At 43.6% G+C, this 26,476-nt stretch overlaps 1 protein-coding gene across 18 annotated transcripts in view; it reads right to left on the bottom strand.

Annotated features, from left to right (window-relative positions):
* Positions 1–26,476, bottom strand: part of CACNA1D (calcium voltage-gated channel subunit alpha1 D) — a 326,871-nt gene that overhangs the window by 173,023 nt on the left and 127,372 nt on the right. For 17 of the 18 annotated variants that reach the window (XR_014454326.1, XM_083156204.1, XM_083156201.1 and 14 more), the window contains exons 4-7: positions 7,014–7,153; positions 4,374–4,525; positions 3,386–3,538; positions 1,351–1,547 (exon numbers count right to left, since the gene is read on the bottom strand). Coding sequence is in view for 17 of the 18 variants with exons in the window: in XM_083156204.1 (XP_083012330.1) it covers positions 1,351–1,547; positions 3,386–3,538; positions 4,374–4,525; positions 7,014–7,153 (642 nt within the window). In the remaining variant the exon portion in view is untranslated. Of the gene's footprint in view, positions 1–1,350; positions 1,548–3,385; positions 3,539–4,373; positions 4,526–7,013; positions 7,154–26,476 lie in introns of those variants that run through there. The other variant, XM_083156203.1, reaches the window with a different exon arrangement.

Genomic DNA, 26,476 nt, shown 5'->3' with positions numbered 1-26,476 from the left:
AAAACCATGTGCACTGTAGGGGGGCAGATGTAAAATGTGCAGAGAGAATTAGATTTGGGTGAGTTATTTTGTTTCTGTGCAGGGTAAATACTGGCTGCTTTATTCTTACACTGCAATATAGATCTCACTTTGAAGTAAAACCCCACCCAAATCTAACATATGCCCCACCTGCAGTGCACATGATTTTGTCCATCTAAGAAGGATTTTGGCAGAAAGAGTGAACTAGAATAATGCCCACAGTGCTGCAGCATCCTTTTCATATGAATGTCCGTCTTACTTGAAGTCGGGAGCAAGAAAGCCGTTCCACTAGGCTACATTGATTAATATGACTGTGTACAACGGACCTTGCCATTAAAAAAAAAAGCACGGCCCACTGATTTCATGGCATCTCCTACAGATACGGGTCGCACACAGTGTTGCATATCAAACTAATCAGCGCAGTCTTGCAAATCAGTTTTGTCATATATGATTGCCATGGCAATGCATGGTAGCATTAAAAAATGCCCGGAGAAAGATGGAATATTTGGTACGACTGCAGCAATAGTGTATTAGGAAACATCTGTACAGCACAAATGGGATGAAAGTAACATATTAACAAGCATCACTACAAAGCCTAAAGGACAGGTCCGCCCAAGAGTTGAGCTTTAAATCAGCCTTTAACACAGCAAAACACATCTTTTGGGGATGGGATTCCATTAGCACATTGTTTCAGCTCAAATGACTTCTACAGACAAAGCAGAAAATTTAGTTTCTAAAACCGCCACCATTCTCTTCACTCCAACACCCACAGTATCCGTAAGAGCATGCAGATGAGGCCGGTGTCAGGTTTAGTAGGGGTGTAATGTCACCATCTCCATGGTGATAGCATCTGTGCACAGCGAGCAAACAGAAACTATGGGCTGTTTCAGCAACAAAATTATTGAATATTAATGTAATATTTCCATCCTACTTGGTGCCCACACACGGTTCTATTTTACCTCATATCGCAAGGTACAAAAAGTATGTGCATTTTTGGACTAGATCACATTGCATCTAGTTCAAAACGCACATTGCTTTAGCATATCGCATGTATTTTGAACTAGATATGATCTGAGTAGAATCTTTTAAATAGGCGGAAATGCAGCTTTCACAACGGAGGCAGCCATTTCGTGGGCGGGGCCATTATTCATGACCACAGCGGCAGTAACGCCACTGTTCTTAGATATGTTTTATTCCCATGAATGCTGAGCTAGTCCACAACATGGCTGCCTCCTTGAAGCGCAGACAACAGGTGATCTTTAAGCTGCTTGCCATTTGCACCATATTATAAAGTAACTAATGTCTTGGTGTTGTAAAGGTGAAGAAACTTACCCAATATAACACATCTGTCCAGCCCTCCATTGTAATACACTGGAACACAGTTAACATGGCAAAGGCAAAGTTATCAAAGTTGGTTATGCCGCCATTAGGCCCAGGCCATCCGCTCTTACATTCTGAGCCGTTGATAGGACAGATGCGCCCGTTCCCTGAGAAGGCGCAGGGTGCAGGTTCATCCTCCGCTAGCATTTCTGTAAGAGAAAACACATATACCCTTGAATTAACATAACAATATATATATGTAGTGGCTAGTAAGCTGCAAAGTAATACTATGGAAGAATATCACTACAAATCAAATGTACCACCAGCAGGTCCTGTTATTTAAGATTTCTTTTGTCATTCGCAGGTGAGTTACTCTACATTGCTGGGTCAGTTATTGTGGCATCTGTTTCCACACACAGAAATCCGCACAACACGACCTGTTGGGAAGACTTGAGGGTGTGGCTGAGAACCACTGCTTTAAATAAATATAACGGATACTAATACTAAATATTGAAGTGTCGCCAGTGGAAGTAGGTCCTAAAGTAATAATACTATGCAATATCGCTATATATATATATATATATATATATATATATATATATATATATATATATATATATATATATATATAGTTCCCCCTCGCACATCCAGCCCGTAACTATTCATGCACTCGGTCAAATAGCCAACATCATTTTCAGTGCGCACTTACTTTAGCCCTATCCTTGTTGCAACAGGGTTGTCTGTAATCAGACCTACCTATGCATATGTATACTCAGCATGGTCTCCACTTGTAAGTACATCCCCTTTCTAATAGCCTACATGTAAAGGCCCCATTTTAATTCCCTTATGGAGATGCATATGGCTCGCAGTCACCTGTAGGTCTGGTTCAGTGATAAAGTGGCTGGTCATAACACACCAGCAAGTCAGCTCCTAACTGCCAAGTTACAGGCCAGGCTTTAGGGGCTGGTTGGCTGGTGCGTTATGACCAACCACTTTATCACTTCACCAGGCTTAATAAACCTGCCCCAATAGCTGTCTGCTGTATATAACAGAGTTTTGTGCATCAGTTCCTTTGGCTTCAGTGCAGCAATACTACTAAGCCGAGAGATGTGGCCTATTCAAAAAATAGGATGGTAGCGTACATGTTCTTATAATGATGTCATTTTCTGCCCTTTCTGATGTAACAGAATACCAACATATATTCCTCTTATTATTACTTATATATGGCATCTCTAAAGTTCTGCAGCTCCATAAAGTAGGAAGGACGAGACAAGTAGACAAAACAAGTGGGATGACATAATATAACACACTATAACATGATGAATATTGGTATGATATATATAACAGAGGTAACGCTTTACATAGCAGAATGTAGACATATACAATGTAGACATAAAACAGGCTTGGAGACAGAGCAAAGCATTGCATAGCATGTGAGTACAAATGAGACCGCAGTAGAGTATAATAAGAGGGGAGGGAGCAGTAGATTGAGGGTCCTGCTTGTGAGACCTTACAATCTAGTAGTGAGATTAACATGAATTGTCAAAACATGGGTATTATCATCTATATATATATATTTCTAGTGTCCATGAGTCTCTGAAATACCGTCATCCTGGGAGGGAATCCCAAAAACAGTTAGGGGGGGTACACACCAGAACGATTAGGGCTCAATTCCATCAATCTGGATCCAATTCCGACCGATTGGATGCAGATTGTATGTAGATTGGGCATGTTTAGGTCCAATTCCGATCCGATTCCAATCCGATGCGCGTCCCCGCTGTCGTTTGGTCGTTTTACAGATCCTACCTGCTGCAGTGAGGATCTGTAAAAGATCCATTCAACTGGATACAGACTCAGATCGGATTGGGATCAGATTGGATGTAGATCGTTAGCAGATTGTGTGCACCCAACAGATCGTGCAAGCATCACACAATCTGCTAACAATCTACTAACAATCAGGATCGTTCTGGTGTGTACCAGGCCTAAAACACTTAGAGATAGATAGATAGATAGATAGATAGATAGATAGAAGTTGTGTGTAACCTACCAGTGCCAAAAACAAAACAGGATTTGTGCATTTTCCCCACAAAAAGCTCTAGTCCAATAATAGCATATATAATAATAACAAACAAGACCAGGAGGGCGATGTGCAGCAGGGGGACCATGGCTTTAATGATGGAGTTCAGGACGACTTGTAAACCTAGAGGAAGAAGAGAGGTGATTTCATTAAATGCAGGAGTGGGAGCATCATGCTCAAATTCTTGGTAGCTTACAAAGAAATGAGAAAATCCCCCAATGCGTGGATTGCCCCCTTAGCTGCTACTATTGCACAACGGTTTTTCGTTAAAGGGAAAGATCTTTTGTTTTCATCAAGTTTTGGGCAAAATTGAAAGAAGCAATTAGTTATAGACCAAACCATCCTCCCAACTAATTGCCACTTTAAAATTGGTGGCGAAATTTCCGAAACCACGCTGGCTCCTTAAGCTCAGAACCTATAACATAACCTCCAATATACGTAGCAATTTACATCATAACATAAAATAACATATAATAATAATAATAATAATATTATTCGGGGGCTTGCTGCATATTAAGACAATGAGGGCCACCGTTTTTCTGTCTAGATGTTTTCTCAATAAGTGACTACATCATCTAGCCCCAAAACGCCAGGTGGCGCTAGACGCCCGACATGAGTGAGCCGCCAGGTCTCTCCAACTTTGGTTGTCACACACAATAGCAAATAGGTCACTGGCATAGAAGATTATCCCGAGACCTGGCGTGCCAATAGGGACTGTGGTATGACTGCAGCAAAGATGTATGAAGCCTTATCTATATTTCTGAATGTTTAGATGAATGATCCAACATCTAATAAACACCGTGATGTTATTCCTAAGGATTCAGAATTTGTCAGTTCCAGTCCCTCGTGTACTCATCCCCCTACCACTGATCTACTTTTTTTACATTATTTAAATATTCTCCTTGACAAGTACGGCACATCCCGGGCATGAACAGAATGAAAGTGTTGGAAAACTTACTGGGTACGCCAGACACTAATCGCAGGGGGCGCAGCACACGAAAGGCTCTTAGAGCTTTCACATCAAAACCACCAGATTTCCCAGTCGATTGGTTTGCTCCTTCAACTTCTTTGGGTCCAAAATTGAGTTGTTCCAAAGCTACACTAAACAACCTAACATAGGACGGAAATAAAAATTGTACAATAAGAGAATGAACTATTCCATGTTACTATAGGCCTTATTCTAGTTCACTCTTTCTGACAAAATCCTTCTTAGATGGACAAAACCATGTGCACTGCAGGGGGGGGGGGGGGGCGATGTTACTTGTGCAGAGAGAATTAGATTTGGGTGGGGTTTTACTTCAAAGTGAGATATATATTACAGTGTAAAAATAAAGCAGCCAGTATTTACCCTGCACAGAAAAAAAATAACTAACCCAAATCTAATTCTCTCTGCACAAGTAACATCTGCCCCGCCCCCCCTGTAGTGTACGTGTTTTTTTCCATCTAAGAAGGATTTTGTCAGAAACAGTGAACTAGAATAAGGCCCTATGTGCTTTAGCAAGAAATCACAGCTATTTAGAACAAGTTCTAATTTGTTACCATGCCTTTTTATGACACCACTCCACTGTAGGTAGTGGCAGAAATGTCCTTCTTATAACTACTTCTAATAACTTGGTGTAATCATTATTAAAATGCGTCCTGCATATAAACCTTACATCAATCTGTCATTTTAAGAGAGTACTGGAACTGGAGGTTGGACTGGCCCACCGGGGTACAGGGTAAACTCCTGGTGGGCATCACTGCCTTGGGGCCAGCCTCCTCCACTAGGGAGCTGGTTCCAGCCTGTTCACTTGAATAACACATTATACATCGGTTACCTTATACTGCACAGGACTATTGTGTATTATCTACAGTGAATTTGTGTTATCTGGTACATGATTATGCATGCACTAGCAGCATTTACTATATATATATATATATATTAAAGGGCCCAGACAATGCCAAATCTCTACTGCAGCTAGCCACACCCCCTCTGAAGACTTGCCACCCCCCTACACATGGGACCCCACCATTGCATTCCCCTGGTGGGCTCTTCCTGGCCCAGTCCGACACTGACTGGAAACCTTTTTTTGTTTTAAAAAGCACGGATTTGACTAATCTACATTTACCAACACAAACGTCTGTCGTACTATACTGGCAAATATTGGACCGCAGCATTTAACTAGAGGAAAGAATGAAAAGTAGCAATTTATTTTATCTATCTATATATATACAGTATATACTCATCATTATCACACCTAATGATATTAGTAATCAATTTACACAGTCTGTAGTTATTGTAGCTCCAATGCATGTGCCGCCTACATCACCTAAACATATGAACTAATAATGTTTTAGAAAAATAACGTTAAGTGATATATGTCAGTTTCAGGCTCTCACAAATATATACAGAGATACACAACACACAGGGCCTGATTCAGAGATGGTCGCAGTAGCACAGCAACACTTTGTAATACCTTAGTTACTTCTTGTCACCTACAGTATGTAACACTTTTAGCATTGAGTTGCTACTTCCACCTTTTAACACTTAAGGGTCAATCCTATTATCTGTGATGCGTATCATCACGTCAGCTGATGCACTGTACAGCGGCCGGAATTTGCACAAAAGCAATTTTGAGCAAATCTGTGTTGAAACCAGCCAGCGAAGGGTGCAAAATCGTGTTTACAGCCCGTGGCAATGGCACCTAGCAACTTCGCAAATAATAGGATTGACCTCTTAAACTGTTACTTCTCACTAATATGTCTTGGGGTTGTGTTGGCCTGGGGTGTGTTATGTTTTGGATGTGCTTAGGAATATTAGGGACCCACCTCATGAGCACACCTAGCCATGGTAGGTGGGTACTTTTTTGATGCTAAGAACTCCAGTTTTACTCCAGGTTTATTATAATTGTGCTGATTAATAGAGTCCCCCCCCCTCCAACTGTAGCCCACACCCTGACCTTTCACCTGGGCAGCTATTCCATCAAGAGCAATGACTCTCTGCCCTTGAAACACTTATTAGGAAGCCACAGGTGCTGCTTAACCAGCTCAAATTTGATCACATCAGTTTTTCTTGCTGATGCTGCTTCTACTCTAAAATCTGGACTGGACCTTCCACATTACTTTCATGTGAACAGATGCTGTCCCTACCTCACTATACTTTACTCAAAGCAATAAAAAAAAAGTAGGACACATACTGTAAATCATATTAAGACAGGAACTATTAGCAGAAAAACAGAAAAACACAGTTATGTTGCAATGTTGATATAGATACTGTGTTACACATGGTTGCCGTGGAAACAGCTTAGCGCTCACTGTTCAGAAAACAATCTGTACACACTGTAACACACTCATGACAGCTCTCACTTCATTAGAACTGAGATCTGGGAAATGATGGCTCAAACAAGTGTCAGTGTGCTACACCTAATCAGCGTGTATTTATTCCAATATCGTCACGTCTAATTTGCCTAGAAAAAGGTGCCTAAATGTATAGCAACCAATGATGTAAATACGAATAAAAATAATGAATAAAAAGTCAGATCTTTGCCTTACAGCAGCTTGTGTCTGTGCATGAGATATGGGTGCAAGCAATAGAGTAAATATATAATACATAACTTACCCTACAATGACTATGACAAAGTCCAGCAAGTTCCACCCGTTCCTTACATATGCATTGGGATGCATTACTAGACCATATGCTATAATCTTCAAAAAGGTTTCAATTGTAAAAATGATGAGAAAGGCATACTCGACTTTTTCCTAGAGGGAGAGAGAACACATTGCATAAGATAACAGCTATAGTTAATTGCTGATTCTTGCAATTGGTACAGTATAACAAATCAATCTTAAGCACACATTATACAGTGGACACTATATGGACAGTGGAAATACATAAAGGGGGATAGGCAATGTGCCGCCGCTATTTCCGACGTGGGAAATAGCAGCGGCTCCCTATTCAATGCTGTCTTTAACGACAGCATTGATGCGGGATCACGGCAGAACGGGCCCGACTTCAGAAGCTGTCGGGCCCGTTGAACAATCCACAGCCGTTTTCGTGGCCACACTCCCTTTGTGCCAAGCAACAGACGGGACACTGAATCCCGTCTGTTGTTATGCGGTTGATCTGACCACAAACGGGCCAGGATCACGGCTGTCGGCCGGGATCAACAGCCGTGATCCCAGATTGCATACCCCCAAATTATGAACATTGTAATACAGTCAAATGCTTAATTTGCAATTTTCAAGGAAATTTTTGGATTAACTTATATCTGAGTGTGAAATGTTTACACACACACACACACACACACACACACTTAAATGCATACATTATTTTAGAAATTTGCATAGCATAAACATATACTAATGTATTATACTGAACACTATACTTAGTGATGTAGGATACAAATATACTGTGTGCATACCTCCCAACATGACCCTTTTCAGGAGGGAGAAAATGCTCTGCTCCTGGACTTCCTAACATGTATACAGAAAGTTAGATTTGTGTGAGTTATTTTGTTTCTGTGCAGGGTAAATAGTAAATGTAGTTTGAACACACCCCACCCATATTTTACTCTGCACATGTTACATCTGCCCCACATGCAGTGCACATGGTTTTGCCCATTTTGAGAACAAATTTGTAATACAATCAGATCTGAATAAGGGCCAATATGAGGTTACCGGGATGTCGTGGGTAAACTGGTAATTTTGTTCAAAATTATACAAACTATTCAATGGCAAAAGTGATTGTAAAATATATTAGCATTATACTTTGATATGATTGAATAGTGCACCCACATATATATATATATATATATAGACTTGTAGAATGAAGCGGCACTCCAATCGGTATAGCAGTGAAAAGAAAAGCTCTTTATTGGCAACGTTTCAATACATGTGTATTATCTTCAGGCTCAAAAATACAAAAAATACAAGCCTGAAGATAATACACATGTATTGAAACGTTGCCAATAAAGAGCTTTTCTTTTCACTGCTATACCGATTGGAGTGCCGCTTCATTCTACAAGTCTATATCCTACCTGTTGAAGGCACACAACGCAGCAACTTGTTTCTAGGAGGAGTGCCCAGCCCCGCAGAAAGTCTATATATATATATATATATTTTTTTTTTTTTTCGTGAATCTATGCAATCTTTTAAGAAATGTAAAATGTGTCTCAACAATGGGACAAGATCAGATGTGGCGGGTTCAAGATCCTTTTGCCAGACTGTGGTGAAATTGGGGAAAAAGATAAAGCTACATTCAGCCTGCATTTTATAAACTCATAGGCAATGGTCTCTAAAGAGAGATGTAAGTGGTGTAGGAAAGGAGGACATGTGCTTAAGGTTTCTGTTCATTCTCCAACATTACAATGTGAGAGAGATTATGGGGTGGGTCAAAGACGTTGTGAGAATCGGCATGCAAGGAGCTATATTGATAGGGATAGATAGAAATGATCTGCAATACTGAACCACTGTTTGGAGTCTGTAACTCTAGTCCACTCAACTATGTGACTAAGAACGATGGCGTGGTGGTAGGTCAAAAAGTTAGGGAGCTGAAGGCCACCTCTGTGTTTACATGTGTCTAGGATAACATTTCTGAATCTTGGTTACCCTTGGTCATCTTCTGTCGCCCCACACAAGTCCTAAACTATCCAATCGAAGTCTAGCCACAGGTAAGGTAGAGTATGTAAGGGTTATACCTGTAATAAATACAAGTATCCTAGGGAGAATGTTTATTTTGATTACAGTGATACACCATGTGTGAGATGCTTGTGCGCCCCATTTGCGGCAATGGGATGCGCGTGCATATGAGATGCTCATGCATCCCCGTCTCGGTGCACGAGCGAAAGCTATGGCATGCCCACGTGATGAACAAGCGTGGCTCTGTCTATAAGGATCAAATAGGTTTGGCGGTAACAATATGGTGAAAAAGTGGGCAAACTAGATGGGCCAAATGGTTCTCATCTGCCATTATATTTGATGTTTCTATGAATTCCATGTGTTCTTTAGGAGACCGTGATTAATAACTGTATAGACATACACTACATGATTTATTTATCCTAGTTGACCGTAAAAATGTGTGTTGTGCGCCACTTAACCTGCCTCACGATCATCTCTCCTGTGCTCCATCTATAGGACACCCACAGGTGCAGAGGCTGCTCGGCATGACCCTACAATGGGAGAGGATGAGCTACAGCAGGGAGGTTGTAGGTAAAGCGCATCAACCGGTAGATTTTATAGAGGACACAATAGAATCAGCTGCAACCAATGCATATAAATAGGGGTTACATATCACACTATCGTGTACAACTCTTCACTTTTGTAACACCACAAAGCTATTTTAATATATCCTACAAACCATGTCAGTATACAAATGAATTTTGAGTAGTTCTCCACGACTCCAGTGAAGTGGGCAAGGTGAGGAGGACTGGATAATACAACTCTGTTAAACTCTAAAGATGGGTCCAGAATGGGACAATTTTAGAGTGATATGCAATTTCCATTTGAATTGGAATGTCATATCAACCGGATAGACAAGTGAGTACCCCCCCAATTTGTGGGTGCCCAGAGTCACTAGCGACGTCGCCAAGTTGGTTGTGCTGCATGGTCAACTGGGTGATATTGCTAGTGACATTATGTATGCTAATGCAGGATGGGACAGTGATCGTTCCATCCTTGATTAGGAATCGCATCACTCTGATGTGTACCCAGGACCCGATATTTCGGCCCGTCAGGCTGACGTATCTGTTTGGTACACATTGCTCAGCTTTAGAGTAAAGACTCATGCTTATGCAATGTGACAGTAAAAACGATTGGATATTTCAAATTTTATTGCAAGTGAAAAATAAACATTCACAGAAAATGCAACCAACTTCACCATTTTCACAATGGTTGAACCATCTTGAGAACATTATCTTTCGCATGCATATGCGTCATATCCAAATCTGTCTTAAGATCGTCACAAAGGTGATGTTTCAAATTAACTATTAGTAGAAATGACAGAAAGTTGATCAGAAATTCATTACATTTACAGAATATGAATATGATGTCTGCGCATTGTTCAGGGAAATGCTGTGCTGCAGGATCCAATGTAATCAGACGATCTGACCGCTTTTACCCTGGGAGTTGTGTACACACTCTTGGAGGATCGGACAGAGCAGACGAAAATCGACTGATCGGCCAATTATGACAGTATGCGTAAGATCCTCTATATAACAATTTGCTATTTTACACATTAACGTCAGCTCAGAAATGTCAGTTGTTGAAAGCACTGAGCTGTGTATAGACCGTTCTAGGATAACATAGATGCTTTGCTCCGAATGTCTGTTTTCCATATGCATGAGTCCCAGCAGCTTGTCCAGGATGTCCTCAGATCACTGTGACGCTGACAGCAGCAGAGTATGTCGGGAAACTAGCGGGCATACGTGGAGATTCGAGACATGGTGACATACAGTATGACTGTGAGGACAGAGCTGCATGTGACAAGGGTCAGTGTCATGATGTGAGGAGGGGACTGGAGGTAGCCTTTAAGCTGCAGATTAAAGAAGGAGATGAGGTCTGTAATGACATCTGACCCTGGGTACACACTAGACGATGTGTGTACCCAGCGCTGCGTCATTGGTAGCATCATGATCCGGCAGAGAGCCAACATTGGCAAAATGCATAAACACTTGCAGATGCAGCATAGCCCTCGCTAGCAATGTCTTCCATCGGCCTTGCATGTAGGGCCATCAGAGGATATTGCTGACATGTGGGACCACGGGTACACACTAGGCGATGTGAACGATATATCGGTTCCATCCACCAGATGAATGACATATCGTCTAGTGCAGTGTTTTTCAAGCACTGTGCCGTAGCACACTAGTGTGCCTTGAGCTCTTCTCAAGTGTGCCCCCAGATCTAGAGATGCCCAAACCAGTTTACAGCCACCACCAGTTCAAGTGTTATTTACTGGTCTCTTCTTTTCATGTAAAGGGACAATGTATTTTATTTTTGTTAACTGTGGGGACCAGTGTGATTGTTTTTTTTATACTGGGGCCAATAGGTTTGTATTTTTCATGTGTGGCCAATGTGTTTTGCCCCGTGGGGATCTAATGGTGTACCTTGGCAATTTTAATATCTAATTTATTGTGACGAAAGGTAAAAAGGTGGAAAATCAGTGTGTACCTAGCTTAAGGCTTCTGATTTGGGAAGATTTAGGGGGCAGTGTGTTACTGCTTGCTTGCTGCAACACACCACTGAGCTCTGGTGGGTTCAGTTCCCACCTATCTGTGTGGTGTTTGTATAACTATGAAGAAATTGTGGTACATATATATATATATATATATATATATATATATATATATATATATATTGCACAAAGGTAGAGATAAAATAATAACAAATCCAGTGCTGTATTTATTGCAGCCCAATCAGAATTACCAGTTCATTATGTGGGACAGACCCTCACTAAAATGTAACAGATTGCGGTGAGCAACTTTTAATATTTATTTGAACAATTATGAAATAGAGCGGGTTAGGCAACCCATAAAATGCAAGCTAGTATATTTTACGAGCATAAAGAGAGAAGAAGAAAGAGTGTCCTATTGTGGGTGCACCAATCAAAAGATAAAATATAACCTTTATTAATTTTCTCTAAAAGGCTGCGAAAGTGTTAAAAAAAATGAAACATACAAAGGTGGGGTAACACACTATAAAACAAAGGTGGCAGGCAGGTGTTGCTGAAATTTATTTGTTATAACGTGTGATGATTGTACAGTGTGTGGCTGCCCAATTCTGTGCGGTAGATCTACAATCAGTAGATTCTCCACCTGCTGACATAACTCAGTACTGGGTGCCAAGAGAAACTGGGTCAGCAGACCTCTAGTTGCTCACATATGCTCAAATCTTACAATCTTGGTGCTGCCACTGACCTTACGGTCTCCTGGGGTTGAGGTCTCTTTAGAATTTACAGAGTGGACACCCCTTAACAATTAAAATAGCTTATAGGTGATTGTAATTATACACAGCACCCTACATCCGCATGTCAGTGGCAGCACCAAGATTGTGAGATTTGAGCATATGTGAGCAACTAGAGGTCTGCTGACCCAGTTTCTCTTGGCACCCAGTACTGAGTTCTGTCAGCAGGTGGAGAATCTACTGATTGTAGATCTACCGCACAGAATTGGGCAGCCACACACTGTACAATCATCACACGTTATAACAAATAAATTTCAGCAACACCTGCCTGCCACCTTTGTTTTATAGTGTGTTACCCCACCTTTGTATGTTTCATTTTTTTTAACACTTTCGCAGCCTTTTAGAGAAAATTAATAAAGGTTATATTTTATCTTTTGATTGGTGCACCCACAATAGGACACTTTCTTCTTCTCTCTTTATGCTCTCAAATTACAGTGTCCAGTGGTAGCACACCCCTGCCTATATAGTTTGTAAACTTATTGAGTACCACTTCAGGGGTCCACCCGTATATAAGACTTGTGCGACTGACCAAAACCCCCCGTTTCTCTAGTATATTTTACCTCTATAACACGATTCTTTCAGGTTTATTTTTATCTAACATATTGTATCTCCAAACATGGATATTAAGCCGAACCCTTATACACTCCAATAGCTCCTCAATAAACGCAGGTCGCACCTCTGTCAGGTGAATCATGTCAGTTTTTGGGTCTTAAAAACCTTGTAATTTCCAGGAAATATTGGGATTCCTTTGTAATGGAACAGAAACAGCTTTTAATCTGATTTAATGATGTCTTAATAATATGATTTTACACAAGTGTCTGTTCAGGTGAAAATCAAATACATTTGTACTTCGCATGGTGTTTGATTATCTTAAAGTAGAATATTAAAATCATATAATAAACGTATAATTCACCCCAGGCAGAAGCAGAAATTCTTCTTCTATAAATGTGTTATAAAGTATTAAGGGGCGGATTCATCCAAGGGTTTTATCATATGCAACGGATATGATAAATGGCCCTCCAGCCAATCAGCTCCAGCTGTCATCTTTGAAACACATGACAGTCAGGAAGCTGGTTGGCTAAAGCACCATTTATCATACTGTATGAAACAAGTTCTAAAAATAGTTGCCTATAATAGAACTTGTTGATAAATTAGTCCCTAAGAAGCAAAAAATAAATGGTTTTACCTTAACATTATACAAAACCATGAATTGGACTTTGAAAAAAGGCCAAATGAAAACCATACTGATACCAATAGAGGCACATTAGATTTTGCTACACTGTCTTTCAATATCATTTATTAGTAGATTTATGTTTCTATAAATGTTTAGTAAAACTAAAAATTATTTTGTATTTAAAAACGTTAAAAAAAAACCATCTGACATCTGGGTGGAATGTTGGGTTCCCAAAATTAGGCACACCACATTCATAGATGCTGCAAAAACTTGTTTTTAGGAGATATTTACATTTGTCATGGCATAAATGCATCAAATAACTTGCTATAAATCAAATAATCAATAACAAGAATAAATTAACGGTAAAAAAAAAATGCAACAAAAAATAAAATAAGGTAATTAAAAATAATTGAATACAGCAATATCATAAAAAAAAATCAGAATTTATTGTTTAATATAAATCACTGTGGCGGGCTGTAAGAAGAATGTTGTTAATTACCTATGTATGTATCTTCAGGCTGCAATTGAGGCTATCTAGTTCTGCATAGTGTCAAGCGATTACCATGGCAACCACAGTCACAGGCTTTATCCTTCTAATTCAGTCTGGACATTATTATTGTACAATACTCACCCTCCTCTACTTTCAGATTGATTCAGCTTGGATCAGACCCCAGCGTAGTTGTGCTGGGGACCGATGGTGTGGCTCTGTGCATGCTGGTGCATGGGGCCACCTAGCGTTTCCTGTCTGTGCCTGCAAAAATGGTGGGTACGCCCAGAAAATGCTGGGCGTCCCCATGCTAAGGCAGGCGTGGTGAAGCCTGCAAGGGTGGATGGCTGACATCACATGACATCAGCGCCCGCCCCATGTTCGGCCATCCCTGGCCCAGATAGACGTGAGATCAGTTATCTGCGAGTGGGCAAAAAATCCTTTTCGCCCATTAAAGGATTTTTCGCCCATTCAGCTGCATCCGAATGGATTTGTCAGTGAACACATCCATTCGCATGCAAATGCTGCCATTCGCTCAGCGAAGGTGGGTGGGCAATCGCTCGCTGAGCATTTAACCGAGCCAAGCTGAATCACCCCCATTGTGTAGATGTGGACCACCACTCCTTGTTCAAAGGAGTCATATTCTTCATTGTCCATCTAACGTCCGCTCACAGCCCCACACCATGTACCTGAAGACTGAGCTGGCCAGTGGTGTTACAGGACCTTCTAGATCAGGCATGTCCAAACTGTGGCCCTCCAGCTGTTGTGAAACTACACATCCCAGCATGCCTTGCCATAGTTTTAGCATTCCCTAATAGCAACACTGTGGCAAGGCATGATGGGACTTGCAGTTTCACAACAGCTGGAGGGCCATAGTTTGGACATGCCTGTTCTAGATGGTTCTGTCTTACCCAATGTATGTTCTTCTGTTCGCATGTGCTGTAGTTCTTCCGTGTAAACCACATAATGCAGTAACATTATTACAGCACATGGCATTTAGATGCCATGAATCTCATCTAATACACACGCCGGAGAATGAGCAGACACGGCATCAGACCTGACAAACTAATCTGGATTAGGCTTTGCTCCCAAAACTTGTGAGTGATAGAAAATGTAACATGAAAGTTAGAAGTAGGTCAGCGCACTGATGCGGAAATAATGCAAGGGAAAAAAACTATACTTTTCTTGATTAGTGAGGCCAACAACAAGCATGCCATTAACTGCTTCTGTGCAGGGCGAGGGTCCAGATGTTCCCAGCAACATGTGGACATGATAAAATATTAAACTGGGAGAGAAAAAGTCTAGGACATACCATGTAAAACATTTTACTGCCGTACAGTACACCAATGACCCTGTGACAACACCGGCACTTAAGAAACTGTCATAGCCACTCATGGAATTTTAAACCAGTAAAACCACTAGCTTGGCAGATGCCATTGATAGGCTGGACAATGGTCACAAGACTCTCCCTCTCTTTCTATGTATTAAAAGCAGAAGGATGACTTTTATGAGTGACATATTTGCATTATGTAGTTATCTCATATACCCAGGGCTATTTTTCAGTAGGCTCCAGCAGGAACTGAGGCCCTTATTCTAGTTCTCGCTTTCTGACAAAATATTTCTTAGATGGACAAAACCATGTGCACTGCAGGTGAGGCAGGTGTTACTTATGCAGAGATAATTAGATTTGGGTGGGGTTTTACACCTGCCTCACCTGCAGTGCACATGGTTTTGTCCATCTAAGAAATATTTTGTCAGAAAGCGTGAACTAGAATAAGGGCCTCAGTTCCTGCTGGACCCTACTGAGAAACGGGATGCGGTCATCTATTAGAATGAACTTAGGTCTACAGTCATTAGGTCGACCCCACTAGGTCGACTGGCAGGAAGGTCGACCTGACTTAAGGTCGACATGGGCCAAGGTCGACATGACTTAAGGTCGAATTTGCATAAAGGTCGACATGAGGAAGGTCGACTGGTCATAAGGTCGACATGGGTTTTTCACTGTTTTTTGAGCCGACATGTGCCGACAGGCGGTATTTCATGCCCTACCATCCACTAGGGCGTGGTGGGAGAATAAAATAGTGTGCCGAGCGCAGCGAGGCACCGTGCCCGAAGCATCGCGAGCGAAGCGAGCGATGCGAGGGTCCGATTCTCATTGCCAACTGTGTCCATGTCGACTGTGTCGACATTCGGATAAAAAAACAGTGAAAAACCCATGTCGACCTTATGACCAATCGACCTTCCTCATGTCGACCTTTATGCAAATTCGACCTTAAGTCATGTCGACCTTGGCCCATGTCGACCTTAAGTCAGGTCGACCTTCCTGCCAGTCGACCTAGTGGGGTCGACCTAATGACTGTAGACCTAAATGCAGTCTGACGAATGATCCCATTCCCTGAAAAACAGCCCTGCATATACCACATTAAAGGTCTAGGCCCTTAGATTTGCCAAAATATTGGTGTTGTAATTGGTTGCTTTGTTTCGGAGTTAGGAGGCTAAATGTTTGCCTGCCATTGTGCTCTGGAAAATGTGACAGATGGTGAACTCTTCCCGTGCACATGCAGGTGGTCTGAAAACTGACAGATATTAGAGGCCATCCACTATGCAGGAACATGTTGATGTTCAAATAATAGGTGGGTGAAAAGGGTAAAAAGGTATCACTGATATCGCTTTCACTTTAACAACCCGGGCCCAACCTGGGTTATTATTGAACATGGTTTCATGCCGAGTAACAGCTGCTGAAGACCAAATTCACACCGCAGTCTTCCCTCTGCCGGAACGTGGAGATGGCTTCATCTCCAAGCGCTGGATATCCGGCTCTCTGTATACTTTTAGCGTGACCAGGGTCGGATGTCCCAGGTGACATTGTTCACCCCACAAGCTGGATACAGGTTATAGCTACTGTAGGTCTTCCCTCTGATGGTACTTGGAGATTGCTTCATCTCCAGGCACTGGAGATCCATACTTTTAGCGTGAATAGGATCGGATGTCCCAGGTGACCCCACCCGTCCCAGGTGACCCCGTTCACTCCATAGGCTTCCTGGGGCTTGAATTGGATGAGCTGGTTATACCCACAGCTTCATCTGCTGGTAGTGACTATGCACTCCCATCTAAGCTGGGAGCTCAGTGGTTTACTGACTCTGAAGCCAGTTACAGCTGCAATTACTAGTAGTTCAGTCTCTTTCACAAGATGTTCTCTATGGGTATTCTAAAGCAGGTATGAGGTCATGGTAATTCAAAATGAATTCAGGGTGGACAACCCACGTTACAAGAGCAGCCAAGGAAGAGTAAATCGACATGACACCTTTCACACATTCCATAACGAGTCAGAGTGTAATGACTGTGGATTATTCGCTGCTTTCACCATTGGGCGCTCTGAAGAATTCTGAACTTAAATAAAAGCAAAATCATCTAGAGCGGAGGAGCAGAGAGGCCGCAGGCTGGGGAACCAGGCAGAAGGAAAACGTAAAGAATTAACAGCACAAGAAAAGGACAGAAACCCTGAAACTGAGCAAATTGGAAGTGACACAGAAAACGCTTCTATTATTAATAGGACAGTAAGAGAGGATGTTTGCATGGAGGGTTCCACTACAGACATCAACATTTTAAATTATATATATTATACTCATTCATCTGGGGAATACTATGCATGTCTGGTGCAATGTTAAATGAATCATTGCCAAAATGTGCTGTGCTTGATATGTTTAACCGTTTCACTACCAGGGCCACAAATAAACAGCAAAGGGGCTGGTGTGGGATGACAGATCGGGCCACTGAGGCTAAAATCATGCGCGCACGCAAGGGGGGTTTCCGAGTACCTATAAAAACCCCCTGCTGCTGAGGCGGCGCAGATGACCGGTTTTCATTTATTTGTATATGCAGCCTCCAGCGGGCTGTGTGTCTCCCGGCAGCTGGCTGACAGCAGGGGGAGCTAGCTGCAGAGGCAGCATGCAGCTCCTCCAAGGGCTGTGCGCGATGTGGCCGGGTGATGCAGGCAGGAGGAGGTGGGTGCTATATGCCTCAGGCTTTAGGTATTATTTTGGCAGGGTGAGTCACTTGCTCTACTGATGTTTGAGAAGGGAAGGTGTGTGTGTATCAGTATGCGCATGGTGTGTGTGTGTGCCTGTGTGTACATGCTGTTTGTATGCCTTGTGTGTATGTATGCTATGCATGTGTCAGTTTGTTTATGTATGCTGTGTGTGTGTCAGTGTGTATACTGTGTCTGCATGTCGTGTGTATATGTTGCATGTAAGCATGCCATGTGTGTATATGTTTGTGTGTATATGCCATGTGTATGTGTGTACTGTAAACTACAGTATGTGTGTGTATTTGGATGTATATGCTGCGTTATGTTTTGTATGCTTTTGCTATTGTGTTTGCAGTGTGTATGTACTGTATATGTTTCTGTAAATATGCCTTGTATGTACAATATGTATGCTGTATGTATGCATGTCATACTTACCGACTTTTTTTTTAGGAGACTAGATACTGCTGCCACTGGAGGGGGCAGGACTTGACTGATGTCAGCAAACCCCACCCCCTTGCAACTCAAACCCCACCCCCTTGCAACTCAATTTGCGGGTCTGTGGATCGGGGGAGGGGCTAAAATTATGCAAAATGACATGATTCACATAATTTTAGCCCATTTGCCGCGGAACTGTGAAATCCTGTTACTTACATAGCGCCAGCATATTCCATTGCGCTTTCCCATCGGAGCAATTCTTGAAGGTTCACACAAGATAATGTAAATTAATCATTTATGATGGAACTAGAGAGATTCATTGCATTTACTATGCAGCAGAACAAAATGTATTTGTTCTCTTTTTGTTCTTTGAAGTCTCAGCATTCCGTGATATCTAGTTTTAAAGGCAGCAAGTCTGCTATGTGTAAGGAAAAGATCAAGCCAAGCTTCTAAAGGCCCATACACACAGGGTGATTTTGAGCTAAAGGCAGGTCAGTTTTACCGTTAGAGCTGCTTCCAGCTCAAAAGCCTCCCAGTGTGTACGGTGCAGCAGTGAGCTTTGAGCGCTGACGCGCGCTCCCGCATCATCGCCAGCTGCCGCTGCTCATCTGCTGGTATTATCAGCAGATGAGCGGCAGAGTGGGAGGCTTTCCATAGCGTCCTGCCCAACCCTATGAAAATTGCTCGCACGGGCGAAAGTCGATCAGTATATATGCAGATGAGTGATTTTCAGCCCAGTGATTCTCCCCATCATCACTGTCCATACAGGCAAAAACACCCAATTTGTTTGCGCCTTAATTGAAACAAACCTTGCATTAGTTTTTACACTGGGCAACTTGTACTTTCTCTGGACCAAATCCCAAGCTTCTGAACACCGCTAGCAACATCCTCCGATTGAGCTGCATGTACAGACAATGGGGTGCAGGGCTGCCACTAGAAATTGTGGGGCCCGAGACTGATTTCTAGTCCGGGTCCCCCCTCCCCCTCCCCCTCCTCATTTATCGCCCAACTCTGCATTATATATATATATATATATTTATAAACACACTGTGCATACATAAATACAGTACTCACACACACACAGACACACACACACACACTTCATACATACATACACAGCATACATAACACACACACACAAAACACACTGCATAGATACATACAAAACACACAAAGGTGTATAAATAAAATAAAGACATTGGTGGGTAGTGGGAATGCATACCCCCACCCCGCCCGGTCACTTTTAATCAACTTTTGGGTACCTCTGTTGAAGGCCGGGGACCGGGTCTGGCAGTGGCAGCAGCTCTCTTACATCGCAGCATGCAACAGTCTCGCTGCTGCTGCGCTGCTCTTCGGGAGTTGTCAGCGGCGTGACGTCAGCCGCGGGTGGGGCCGAGTCCCGGTGGCGGCGAGTAGGAAGCATGAAAGGCTGTATGTGCCGCCGCGGCTGCTGGGTAATGAACTCGGAGCCGGGCGGCGGGCGGGTCTGTCAGTAAATGTGGCGTGCTGCTGGGTAGAGTTGCCCGGGCCCCTACCCTCTGTCAGAGCGGCGGGGCCCGGGACTCAAGTATCCCCAGACCCCCCTGTCGGCGACCCTGATGGGGTGTGTCATGTCACTAGAGACCCGTGGAAGCACGCATTGCTAATGATGTAGTGGGTACACCAGGGTTGCCAACTTTTACAGTCACCTCTCCGGAAGAACCCCCGAGTAGGAGACTGTCAGCATCACTTCTGGGGGCGGGGCCTGATGGAGACATCATCGGTCCCTGCCCCCAGTAATGCAAATCCCGCAATATGCGGGTCTCCGATGAGGGGGGTGGGGCTAAATATGTGCAATTTGCATAATTATCCCCGCCCCTTCTGCAGAAAAGCGGCAATTTAAAGCTTTTGCAACCAGGTACATGAGGGGTGGAAGGGGGTCCGCCGGAATCCGGGAGGGTTACCCACCTTTCCATGGGCCGGGAGGGGGACCCGATTTTCGGGATCCTCCCGGCCATTCTAGGAGGGTTGGCAACCCTGGAGTACACATTTGTACAATTTAAAATTTCTCTCATAACAACATGTCGTTATTGACACATTACTTTAAAATATTGTCCAGTGTGTACCCGGCGTTAGGCTAAACAGATGAGATGGGAAAAAAGATCCCTTATAGACCTAATGCAGCATGGAATGCTTATTAGAGAATTCGCAATCCGTTTGATTATCGAGCGACTGCACATATGCAGCATTCGCATTGCGGCCACAATTTCTGAATAAATATCTATATGCATAGCAGTCCCAGAAATGCTGCAGTTTGACTGAAAGGAGGCCAGTGTTAAGGGACAGAAAGTAACATGGTGTTCTGGGTGTGTCTGTGAAAACACAGGTGTGCCGGACGTTTTTCGAGTGGGTCTCTGCTGTCAGTGATGAACACGTCCATGGGGAGAATTGAAGGGTTTTGCGCACCGGCATCCACTAGATGGCACTGGATGGAGCAAGTGTCGGCCCAGTAGGCCACGCACAGCCGAATGGTTATGTTGCACCATCATTGTGACAGGCGGGGAACTCATATATCATAAACAGGCTGCATTGTCATTACCCATGCATCATGCTTATTGAAACTGAAATATCATCCTCAGAAGATAAGTAACTGTTGATACTGGAGAACAAAGAGAAATGCTAATGCCTTGCCTTGTCATATAGGGTTAGCAAAGACGCTGCAGTTATATTGGGAAACAGCTCAGGAACACCAGAATACATATGGTTAGGGGCAGCTTATAAAAGAAACCAAGAAGCTACTTTAGAATCTTTGTCTTGGCTGGGCTGCTTGTTCACCCCCTGTCGCTTATGCCGTTTTCAGATCGCAAAAGCTGGGTCGTGCGGGGACTTTTAACTGGTTCAGTCCCGGTGCGACCCTGCATGTGCAGACCGCACACTGCAACAGCGAACCGGCAATACTGGTGGTTTGCTGACGTCATCAGGGGGTGCGGTGGAGCGTCATCGCATTATCGGGGGGTGGGCGGAGGCAGAGCTTAGAGTTGCTGCTGCTGCAAGTGCAGCCTCCTGCATAGTGTGCATGGAAAAAGGGTCGCTTGACCCGATTAACCTGTTCACACTGAACAGCAACACGACAATGAAATGGTAAGAACCCTTCTTTTTTACTGGTTTGTATTGCCGTGTTGCTACCTGTTTGCGGGACCCGGTAACCCCTTTCACGTCGCAATAATTACCGGGTCGAACGGGCAAGAAACCGGCTTGGACCCGGTAATAAGGTGTGATGTGGAAGGGGTATTAGAGATTAGCTCCTTTTATACAGGAAATGGTTACATTTGTTCCATCTCTTTGACCAAGGGCATTCAAAGAAGTTGAATTAATAAGAAATTTCCTTGCAGATTTGATTTCAGTGATGAACTGGATATCTACCCACATAAAAGAGAAGAACTTTTTGGGGTAATTCAATGCAGCACGATGTTCACAGAGCGCTGTTGGAAGGGTTGGGAGAAGGCACACACAATCATATTCCTTCTTGCACCCGATAGAGGTGCCTCTGGATTTAATGTGTCCCCATATTAGGAGCTGTATAAAACATTTAAGCGCGAATGACGATTTAAATAAGAAAAAAACTCCTCTACTCGACAGGCTCAATCTCGAGATATAAGAAATCTATCCTTTGCCACCTAAATAACGTGGCAAAAGCAGTTATTCCAGTCAGGTGGCGCTCTCCAACCCCCCCAACAATTTTAGATTGGTTTCACCGATTAGATTCATACATGGACATGGAGGATATAGTCAGTTCGGCTGAAAACGATGGTGCTGCTTTTAGAGATACTTAATCGGCATGGATAAACTTTAAAAAATCTCCACCGTACGGAGCGGCACTATCACCTCTCCCACCACAACTATGCTAGTGGCACCCAAGCTCGGTGACCATGCACTGGACCCCACCTCCGCACACACATCACCCACACCCATTATGCTCTCTAGAGAAGCATATGCTTATCACCTCCTAACGGAATTTCATATTCTACATCGGATCCACCCCCACTCCCCTTACACATTCCTCCCCCCTTTCTCCCCTAACCTAAATCCCCTCTTACATCCCACCCTTCCTAAGCCTTCATATGTTCCTAAATCCATGCAATCTTTGTGTTGTTAGATTATTGTTAAGGCTATCCTAAACTATTGTATCCCCACTTATTGTACCCCCTAAAATTTAATAAACACATTTTGCACTAAATAAGAAAAAAAACAATGCAATTTTTTTTAAAATAAAATGGTAATGGTCAGAATTTAGTGGAGTAGCTTTAGGGTTCGACTACTCTCCAAATATTATCTCAGTGATCGGATATAGTTACTGAAAGCTTCCTGGAGAATTTGGGACATCTACCCTTTCCTACTGATATCGTCCACATGATAAGAGGTGGCTTTTGATATAATGGTTATGTACAGTATGGGAATACTAGTTTATAAAGGACAAAGAGCTTTTTTCTGAAGGTGTGGTATGGTGGGCCGACGGCCAGGATTCTAACGGTCAGTATACCAACATCAGAATCCCAACCGCCAGTACTCCGTCAGAGGCCCCTTGCATGCTCGCTGTGCTCGCCACATGCTCTATTCTCTCTCTATGGAGGTTGTGGACCCCCACGAGGGAAAATAGCCCCTATCTGTCAGGTTTCCGAATGTTGGGCATTTAAGCAGACAGGATTTCAAAGTCAGAGTACTGACCGCCGACGCCAGGTGAGTCATCAGAGGACCCATTGTACTGGAGCAGGTTTTACTTACCATATGAGTATTCAGCTATGGGTGGCAATAGCCTTTAGGTCGGTTTGGCACATAACTTTAGGATAACATCACAATACATATAAATCTACAGTCTGACAACAAATAAAACTGAAATAAAAGAATGCAAGGTCCACCATGGTTATGGTTACATAATACAGAAACAAAGAGACAAAAAAAAACATTTCTTTGTTGCTGCAACCATAGCAACCACAGCATCAGCTAATTCAGACCTGACCGCTGCTGAGCGACTTAGCAGCGCCTAGCCAACAGGTAGACGCCGCCCCACTATAGTGAAATCTTTCCTTGTGAATGAATGTGCTTGCGGTGGGAATGGATGTATACGCCCAGAGTAGATTTCATAGCCGAGGGAAAATGGCCAAAATTATTTGTTACAGGCTCAACATCCAATTCATTTTCTATTGGGCACTAGTCATCACAAGCTAGGAGTAGCCAGAGACTTACTCTGTGGCTGTGATGAATACAGGCATACAGTATCCAGCCTGGAGCTGATGTCACACACCCTCCCCTAAAATGCTTGGGCATGGCTTTATTTTCCTAGTCGCACCTGTGTTTTTCTTAGCACTCCCACTAAACTGCCGGTTCCCGCCCCCAGACACCTACTCTCGTCAGGGGCACGCGCGCATGAGACGCACGCGCGTGCCCCGTGGCTACGGATCTGTCTCCGCTGCCCCTCACTGCCCCGCCGTCCCCTCTATCCCTGCCCGTCACCCTGAAGAGCAGACGGGCGGGATGCCGCCGCGGCACCGTCCTGAAACTGGGACGTGCGTGTTAGATGCACGTGCGTCCCAGTCAGGTGGGGCGCTTCTGTGCCGGCAATTGCCAGCGCAGGCATGCTGGCGATCCCCGGGCAAGGATCAGAGGTGCTCCATCTGTATGTCTATGGAGCAATACAGCCCAGTAATCCACACTGTGGTATGTCTGTAACACAGACAGTGAAAATACCATGTGACCTCTCACTTTATATTAATAGGTGTGATGTATATATAAGCAAAACCTATATATTAACACTAATGTGGAATATAACTTAGCTTTGTGTCACAATGATGAATCTAGATGCACCTCAGAACAAGTGAAAGGAATTTACGCTGTCACATTTCTTGCAATAGTTGGACAAATCTCCAGACCAGAGCGGCTGCATCAGATTAATCTCAGCTGACAGGCTCTTCCTCCTTGAGGTAAATGCGGCCGCGTACCGGCTTTGGTTTACATTCCGGGCTGCTTTCGATTTATTCACAGAATGTTTTCTTCTTTTCTGTGGCATTAATTAGTGCAGACAACATATCAGCAACGCAGCTATCTGTTTATAGATATTTGAAGGTTATTCAATAAACAATATTAAGCCATAAATCTGGCAGGAATGAGGGATTTTTCATGCTTACGGCATAATTCAGTTTGCTGTTTCTAATTCAGGCCATACATTGGTGCTGCAATTCCCAGACACTGATCGGCGCACATCACAGTTGCCTACCCTCCTGCATTCTGCAGGAGACTCCCTGAAATTACAGCAATCTCCCTCTCTCCCTCATTAGTCTAGCAATCTCCCTCATTTCACCTAGCCCACATTACACTGTTACATTTTTTTGGGGAAAAGGAATGAGATAGATACATTTACATTAAATCATCAGCACCATTTCCCAGCACTTTACCAAGTATAGTAGCTCTTACTAACTGCTTTGGGGCTCATCTACATTTGGATATAAGTCATTTTACAAGATTCCTCTCAGATGTAGCAGTACACACCCACGGGTCTAGGTGCCACGTTCACAATCTCTCCATATATGGAACCAGTGACGTGTGGTGAGGTCAGTGGCTGGTGAGGCACTGGTCTGTAAGCAGTGGTGCAAGTACAATTTTTTTCTTAGGTGGTACCAAAAATGGTTGTGGTCAAGTTTTATAACAATAGCGGCATGGTCACATTATGCCAAACACAGTAATGCCAAACACAGTAATGCCCCTTAAACATTATGACACACCGTAATGCCCATGACACAATATGCCACATACCATACCGTAATACCCATGACACATTATGCCAAACAAGGTAATACCCAGTACATATAATACCACTCCCCTGACTGCACGTCCCCTGCCTCCCCTGACTGCATGTCCCTGTATGGAACTAGACACGCCCTTTTGGGAGGAGCATGACACGCCCCCTCAATGGGGCGCTGTGCAAAATTGTACTACCAACTGAAACTAGTTTTCAAAAGTAGGCAAGTATGGCGCACATTCATTATTAGCTGTTCTTCAGGAAATCATGAAAATTCAGTGTGTTAAAAATTCTCAACTCGCCAATCTTCATCATTTTTTGGTCAGAATCAGTGAATCAGGGATTTCCAATATGGTTTTCCTGATTGCGGACCCCACCATAATGTGGAATTGAGGCAATCGCAGATGTATGAGCCTCATTTCCAGGTGGCTGGCTGGCATCTATTTGCCCTTCTCTGCAAGCTCTCCAATGTACAGCTGGAGCGCCTCCCAGCCAGCCTGAGGAATCGGCAGATTCCCTGAGCAGGGACAGGCTGGTGCAGAGTCACTCCATCTGACGGGGACGCGTGAGCGTCCCACGCGCATGCGTGTCCCCGTCAGCACCACGGCGGGGAGCAGTTTCCCTGCCTGTCTCCGCTTCAGGGAGATGGGCGTGGATCGGGGGGAGCTGGGGGGGCTGCGGGAGAGCTGCTGAGGGCGGCGGAGGGCCCTCGACGGAATGGGGCGTGAGAGCAATTGGAGCTGCTCCATCTGTATTTATATCCTTCAGGAGACATGGGGTGAAATGTAATAGGGTGTGATTTTTAGTAATGTGCGATTTTATGTAGCAGCGTAAGATTTTCGGTAAAAATTGCACATTTTGCCGTAACCAAAAATAGCATATTCATAATCTCATTCAGATGTTTTCCACTTGTGCATATTCGCGCATGCGCAAACCCACACCATCGGCCGGGGGATCGAATTCGTCCAGATACGAGAGGGTATGGACCACCCCCATAGTGCTGTCCTAAAAAGTGTCTAAAAAGTGATGACTGCAACCCCTTGTTCCTATGTCAGTTGAAAGTTCCATACACACTGGGCGACTATGCCCAGCGTGTATGGACAGTGATGATGTCAATCATCGATGCGGGGAAAGACACTCAGTGCATACACACTGAATGGCTTTCCCCCTGCCCGGCGCCGACGGAGGGGGGAGGACGGCGTTGCATAGCGCAGAGCTATGCAAAGCCGTCC

This window comes from Crinia signifera, chromosome 8, assembly GCF_055691185.1.
Source record: "Crinia signifera chromosome 8, ASM5569118v1, whole genome shotgun sequence".
NCBI lineage: Eukaryota > Metazoa > Chordata > Amphibia > Anura > Myobatrachidae > Crinia > Crinia signifera.
This window is presented reverse-complemented; position numbering and strand designations above follow the sequence as displayed.